Source organism: Pezoporus wallicus, unplaced genomic scaffold (assembly GCF_028554395.1).
Source record: "Pezoporus wallicus isolate ANWC-B61680 ecotype Strahan unplaced genomic scaffold, APGP_CSIRO_Pwel_v1 contig_6382, whole genome shotgun sequence".
Taxonomy (NCBI): domain Eukaryota; kingdom Metazoa; phylum Chordata; class Aves; order Psittaciformes; family Psittacidae; genus Pezoporus; species Pezoporus wallicus.
In genome coordinates, this window is record NW_026638015.1 from 619,117 (window position 1) to 626,584 (window position 7,468).

The 7,468-nt window shown below is 47.5% G+C and overlaps 1 protein-coding gene across 2 annotated transcripts in view; it reads left to right on the forward strand.

Moving 5' to 3' along the window:
- Nucleotides 1-6,829, forward strand: part of CSTPP1 (centriolar satellite-associated tubulin polyglutamylase complex regulator 1) — an 84,544-nt gene extending 77,715 nt beyond the window's left edge. For both annotated transcript variants that reach the window (XM_057408855.1, XM_057408856.1), the window contains exons 6-9: nt 380-575; nt 2,125-2,234; nt 5,478-5,541; nt 6,034-6,829. In XM_057408855.1, the coding sequence (XP_057264838.1) occupies nt 380-575; nt 2,125-2,234; nt 5,478-5,541; nt 6,034-6,214 (551 nt within the window). In that variant the 3' untranslated portion in view covers nt 6,215-6,829. The remainder of the gene's footprint in view (nt 1-379; nt 576-2,124; nt 2,235-5,477; nt 5,542-6,033) is intronic.
- Nucleotides 6,830-7,468: the final 639 nt, after the last annotated feature.

Below are 7,468 nucleotides of genomic sequence, written 5' to 3' on the forward strand. Positions count from 1 at the left end.
AAGAGATGGAGAAGGAGAACTCTTTAGGCTTTGCAAACCAGTTTTGTGTTTAAGGTTAGCTTTCTCCCTCCACTGTTTTATCCATGTGCCACCTAGCCTCTGTTTCCTTGAGGAGAATCTTGTTCAACAGAGTAAGTGGCCTTTCATAATCATTGTGACAAGAAGCCAGCAACTTATATGGAAAGGGCTGTTTGTGCCTGTATAATTATCTGATCTGGATATGCAGGATGCTGTAATGTTGTGCTTACTTCCTATTGGTGCTATGTGAAACACTAAAACACAGAGCAGGGACTGACAGTTTAATCGCAGGTCCGGTAGGTCAGGAGGGTACTTTGCTGGTTATAGCCCTGAGTTTTAACTAACCTGCTGTTTGTTTCAGAGTTCCTGGAAAGTGTGGCTGCTATTTATCAAGATCTATTGGCTGGTAAGAATCCAAATACTGTGATTGTGCCAACATCATCCTCTGGGCAGCATCGGCAGCGCCAGCCCCCCAGTGACTGCAGCCCACTGGATGGGGTAGAGGCATCTCTGTTCTACCAGTGCCTAGAGTCCTTGTGTGACAGATCAAAATACAGGTATGAATGGAGTCCAAAACACAGATTTGAAGTCTCTGTCTCTGGAGACCTTTGTAAGGCTAGAGCTCTGATGAAATACAGGACTTTGAACAAGCAGTAACTCCCAAATACGTCTCAATGGAGAAGTATAAAGGGAGAGATCACATGAACCACTTTAACTAAAGGAGAGAAACAATTTCCTGGACCTAAAAAACATGGGATTTGAGCTGATTCTCGAAGTAATGGATTGAGCTGGGCCTCTGCTTTCCTTATCATTTCATCATTGACACTTTCGTCAAGGATAGGGCCATCTACCATGAGTTAACTAGGGGAGATAAACAAGTGCAGTTGCATTCTTGGTATTGAAGCACAGGAAAGGCCCACTGGGGTGGATGGAGTTCGAAGCCTTAATACCTAGACAAGACCATACTGCTGGTCTGTACCCAAGCCTGTGATAGAGCTAGTCTCCAGTTACAGATCCCAGGCACAAGGCTAGCCTTAGTTCAGCAGGGGATGGAGCAATACTAGGCCTTATTGTATAGCTTTGACTCTTCCTTCATAGTTTCTTCCAGGTAGCAAGCACATGCCTTGCTAGAAAGTCATGGGTTAGATCCACAAAAAGGCTCAGGACACAAGTTCCTCCTGAATCCTGGTTTAGGTGCCTGAGTCCAAATTTGTGATCCACAAAATTACTGCTGAACTGCTGCCCAGTATTATAGATAACTAAGCATGGAGATGCCAGGTTGTTTTCTTCTCTTAAATAACAGAAGTTCTATATTCGCTGTATATCCTGATAGCTTCAGATGGGAGAGACACTGTGAGTCCATCTGATAGGTCAGGCTCTGCACAGCACTGTCAGGGGAGCCATTCCCAGCCTTTCATCCGGTAGCTCAGTACTCAGCCAGGCTTTGATAACCACCTTTGCCTGATGAATAACACAGCCCACATGGACTGTTCAACACTTCCTCTTCATGAGGTAGATTGATTTTGCATGAATTCCTTTAAGAAGTATTAGGCAAGAGCAAGAACCACTTTGATGATACTGCTTAGAAATCAGGACCAGAGGTTAAGGTGAGTGTAGAAGAAGGGGACATGTCCATTTAGTCCCTACCTAAATATTGTTTTCTTACATATTTAGGCTATCATCAGAGAGGTTTTCCTGCCCCTTGGGTGACTGTCGCTGGTAAAAGGGTAATAACAACATAACAACCCTCATGAAAGTTTATTGTCTTACAAAAGAAAGGATTTCCCAGTTGCTTTATGAAAGAACGTGCTAAGAGTCAGGCTGTGTATACCTCTGAGTGAATTTAGGCTTTTCTCCCTGTTCTTGGAATGGAGACAGGAAAGACAACTCCTAGGGATGTACCCCAGCTCAAACATCTTGCTTGGAAAACAGGGAGCAGATGCAATGCTAAATAAGCAAGTTGGTGGCTCTTTGTTTTAAATTGAGTCAGGGCAACTTGACAGTGTTAGAACAGGAAACAGAGTTTATTTCTGTGGTTTGAGCCAGGTCTTGGGTCAAAAAAAGATGATAATAGACAAGATGACCTCTTTGTCTCTCTTTTCCTAGCTGTCCACCTTCTGCTCTTGTGAAGGAAATGTTGAGTGGTGCACAGAGACTAACCTTCTATGGATTCCTTATGGCACTTGTGAAGGATCAGGGGATCAACAGAGCTCTAGGTAAGACTCCTGTGAGTGGTACAGCTCCTGATTTTCAGTCATTCTGCATTTCTGGGGAGTTTCCTCTGTAATTGTGCCCCAGATTTTACACTGGCAGGAAGAGGGAGGGGAAGTTTTTCATCTTTTTGTTGATGGATTAAACTTTAACACAGAACACTGTGCCTTTACTGTCCGCCTGAAGCCGTGGAGCTTCTTCAAGGACAAAAGTAGATATGAAATGCTGCCCTAAGATAGCAATGGTTTACCTCTTCAGTAGCTGATCATTTTAGCAGAAAATTTTAACATTTGGCTATAAAGATGAGGCAGAGGGGGTCAGGAGATGAGTAAGATGGTGGATGCTGTGGACAGTACTGAACTGGAGTCCCATCCTATGTTTTAGTCCTTTATTCTCCCATAGATTTTAAGAGACTGCTCTCATCTATGAGTATAGAAGGCACACCTAATGGGAAAACCTCTGCTGCCTCCCTGGTTCAAAGACTGAAAGCCCAGTCTTTCCCAGCTCTTCCCCATCTTCCCTCAAGGCAGTGTGATCTAACTAGGATATTCATCTATGGCTCACTGAAAACCTGGTGGTATCATAAAACACAAACTGCTACACAGTTCTGTACCAGACTGCTGGGGGAACCAGAGGGATTCCCAAGCAGCATCTCACTGCTTGTTTCCATGTTGTGCTGGTCAAAGTTGTTCTAGAGCATAGAAGCAATGTGTTGCATTGGCAAGAGACAATATGTAATCCATACACAACTCAAACTCACAATTCCATATTGTCCCATATGCCTTGCTTGTGCTCTTCCTCCTCTTGCAAAGGGGAACAGAAACAGCTTTTTGTGTTTGACAAGGCTGTATCCAGGAGGTAAGTTTAAATGTATGGAGGCCCAAACACTCATCTTCACTCATCTCCATTCAGCAAATAATCTAGCCAGTAAGAGTAGGGTGTCTCTGTCTTTGGGTAGGAATCCTTTCCCTGTGCTTGTAGTCTTGAGGCCCTGCCAGTCCCTATATTACAAAACAAGCCTCAGTGAAAAGGTGTACCTTGCCCAAGGGTTGTTCTTTTGCACAGGTGTGTGTGTCATAATAGAGCAGAAGTGTCCCCTCCCTGGCTGAGCCCCTTCTTACAGCAAACCATTTAAGCTGCTAATGCTCCTCTGGGGCAGGGCTGCTTACCCAGCAACGTGAAGATTATGTATCAAAGGTGCATGAACACAGCCCTGCAATCTCCTCTGCAAACAGGCTTAGGAAGCTGTGTATTCACTGGGGAAGGTGATGCCTGGATTGCAGCAAGCAAAATCTTTTTGGTTTTCTTTTCCCGTTTGCCCTATGAAATCCACTTCTGATTGAGTGCAAAGGAAACAAATGAGCAGAAAAAAACACATCCTGCCCACAGCTTCCATTGTGCCATCTACGAAGTGTGTGGCTTTTCATTGCCAATAATGTGGGGCCGGCCCCTGGCCCTCTGCCATCTCCTGCTGAGGCCTCTCTCAGAGGAGGGGCAGCAGCCACAAGTCTGACAGGTGCTAGCATCTTGGCACAGAGAAGAGGATTCTTTTCCTGGTGTCTTTTAATTCTCCTGAAGGGTGATTTCAATAGTTCTGGGGCTGTAGGGGACCACAAGCTCCCCAGAACCCTTCAGTGAGGGCAGTTTCAGGTAAAGGAGCTTTCAGTCAGGATGCCTGCTGTCTCTCTGGTCTCACAAAACCACTAGCTCCCCTTGAGAAACAGGGGTAGGGATTAGAGCAGCTCATTCAGGCTGGAGTAGTGCTTACGTGTTTGTCAGGCAGACTGGAATCCGCAGCCTAACTCCAGTGTCAGTGTTGATTTGTGAATCCTTTGAGGGTTATTTACTGACTTGTGTAATTCTTGTGCCCTGGAGACCTCGCTGTGCATTCTACAAACACAGAAACAGGCTTTAGCTGCTTATTCTTTTAATAGAGCCCATGAAAGAGAGCAGGCTGGGGCACTTCACTGGACCTCCTGACACTCTGTGTTGCAGTGCCAGGCTTCCCTGTTCATCTGCAGGAGGGGAAGACCTGGGGGAATCAGTTCTGAGCTAAACTGGTTCTGATTTTCAGGCCCTTCATTGCTATGTTTTTGGTGACTGCTGCCAGCTTGTCTGTGTGAGGCAGCAACTCTCCAGCCTGTCCTTCAAGAGCAACATGCCAGGGGCAGAAACCAGGTTTGTGTCCCCCCAGGGAGTACAAATCCCCTTGCCAAAGGTACTGAGTGTGGCACCCAGGTCTTCTGACAAACAAGAGCACTCCTCACTGCCCTGTTGGTACAGATTACCAAGTGGGTTTTCTCTCCTGGTGTGCAGTGACACTATCCAGGCTATGGTAAGCAATTCCTGTCATCCCACCCTCCTCCGACCCCTGTACAAGGTGGAGTTTGTTACAGAGTTAGGAAGGAGGGCTTTCCTAAGAGCCCCATCTTCCTTTCCATGCTCTTCCTGAGGTGTCAGTGTCTTTTCAGAGAACCGCAAGGACAGTGAACCAGCTGTTCCAGTCCTACACCTCGTCCTTCATCCTGAGTAGGGTTTTGAATGTGCAAAGGAGCGTGCTGACCTTATGCTAAGAAAGGGTACATGATTACTGGCCCAGTCTTTCAGGCTGTCACCCAGACAGCGAGCAACACTACAGCACAGTCCATCACACTTCCTCCTGAAGGCTCCATGTACACCAGAGTCAGGCCTGACTTTCCTGAATTGCAAGGAAGGCAATAGTCTTACATCTGTGGAGTGTTTTGATCCCCAAGCTCAGTGCACCACAAGAAAGGCAGGTGGCACAGAAGTATGCATCTCCCTGGGTGGTACAGTGCATGCTTCAGGCTGTGGCACAGACAACAACAGATGTATTGCTCTGATAGGATCTGGGACTGGTGACTATACAGTGCAATTAGCAGAGGCCTGAATTGACATTCTGTCATCTCCCTGACAGTCAGTACTCGGTAGTTTTGTGCAGTGAATGGAAACTGCCAATCCTGAGGGCTCTTCAAGTTCTCTGAGGTGAGACTACTGAGAGTGCCTCCCATTTAGTACGAGCTCAGCCACAGCTTGTGTGAAGGACATGGAATATAGATCCATCATTCCTTAGCTGTCCATGATCCTCCACATTCAGTGTCCATTTGTCTAATAGGCATAAGGAAGAGTCTTCTCTGTCTTGCAGGGCAGATTTTGGATGCTGCTATGGCTTGAGCACTTTTCTTTATAACCTAACTCTGCTCTGATACTTTCCTTGTTTTTTTCTCCAGGGGCTTTGCCAGATAAAGGAGACTTGTTTGTGGACCCTGCCATGGATCATGAACTTGACAAATTGTAAGTGAAATTGCCTAAAGTAGGAGGTAAAGCAACAGATTAGTTAGTTAGCATGCTAAGGGAGACTTTGTTGTCCCTATTCACTTTCTCTACTATAAAACAATTGAGGAGCTAACACAACAGCCTGAGTAGAGAGGGACTCTTTCTTTAGGGTGTTCTGGTGCAGCTAACAAAGGCTTCAGAAACAGAGGGGGAAAGTGTGCCTCAAAGAGTGATCTAGAGGAAGCAGCAGGCTCTTCTAATGAAAAGGGCAGTTTTGTTTGGATGGTGAAAACCAGGAGTGTTGGAGGACACAGGCTCAGCCCAGAAGAAAGATCTGTTTAATCAGGAAAAAAGAATCCTATGGCAAATCTTGTAGGTACTGGTGCAAAGTGTTCCCCCTCAGTGCCATGAGCATCTTTCCATCCCTGTGTGAGCTGTGAATGAGTCCTGCTGCGGTGAGGGTTGGGGATGACAAGTCATGCTGCCCAGCATTTGTCTTTTCTCTTTCAGGGTAGCTCAGGTTTCAGGGCTCTCCGTCTCTGGTGCCCCCAGCTCCAGCGGGGACACAGCCAGTTTGCCTGTGCGTAATTCACCCCGGCTGAACTGTCCCTGGAAACCTCTCCACCATCGGCGAAAAATGGATGCTGAGAGTGAAGGCTCCAACGAAGAGACAGACTCCTCTGAGAACTGAAGGTTGTGAGGGTGGGCACCATTCCCATCTTGGCTTCTCCAGAACCCATTGGAGCAGCAGCAGCTCCCCCCCGAGCATCTGCTCTGACCGTGGGTTCTGTCCACACCACCAGTGTGTGTGTGTGTGGCTGTGCCAGTCCCCTTTACCAGGTCCACCCGTCTCATCCCCGCAGGAACTCCGCCTTTTTCCTAGCTCCACTCATGCAGGAGCTGTTTCCAGCTGCAGGGTTCTGCTCCCCTCTGCTGGCAGGCAAGACAAACCAGCACCCGATAGCTCTGCCTCTGCTTGCAAGCACCAGGGCTCTCCCCAAGGTTCACCAGTTGCTGGAGCCGTGGGAGTGCCGGTGCAGGCTGCTTGCCAGTGTTGTGTTGTGTAGTGTAGTGTAGCTGTGCTCAGGCTTGGCCTAGACAATAGAGGGGTTAAATCACCAGTGGCAGCTCTGCAGTCCTGCTCCGTTATAATTATTCACAGTAAAGCTGCACCTGCATGTGATCAAAGGTAGAGAAACTCCTAGAAAAGGCCTTAGGTATTGCCATGCCGCTTCTCTCTGCTTCCTTCTCCATGCATCCAAGTCTTGCCAAAGCAAATACAGCAAGTAAGCTAGGCTGCAATAAGTACTGCATGGTGCTGTGTCCTCTGCTCCACTGTGAAGCCTCGAATAGCATATTTAGGTCATTTGGAAAAGCAAGCTTCATAGGGGGTGGAGGAAACAAGAGGCTCAGAAAAGTCAATTCCTTGCCCCCAGGTTGTGTGGTGTGCAAATACGCAGAGCATCTGCTGGTGCTGGGTGGGCAGAAGCATGAGGGGAGCTGGAAACAGTTCTCAAATGAGCCCCAAGTATTTTTTGTCAATATTGGCACTGTAGGATTATACATAGTGGCATGTAACCCTTTACAACTACAGAGAGAAGCAATCTCAGGATGTTAATGGCAACCAGTGCAGCAGATTGGCCTCCACAGCCCTAATACTTGCTCTGGCATGGCTGCTGCGTCTCACCCTGCACAGACTCACTCTTCCCTGGGGGTCTTGGGTTCCTCTTGGTTCTGTGGGAGCCTCCTCGCACCTCCTGTTCTTGCAACACTGCAGCATGGGCCACCAGGAGCCGTACCCCAAAGCTGGCAGCCATCAGCTGGGTGGATTCAACACACACTGCAGCTATTTTAAGGCTACTGCGGATCTGTACCACAGCCGTGCTATGGAGGGCGCGGGACGGGAGATTTATTTATTGTAAGTTATTTATTACCCTGCTCAATG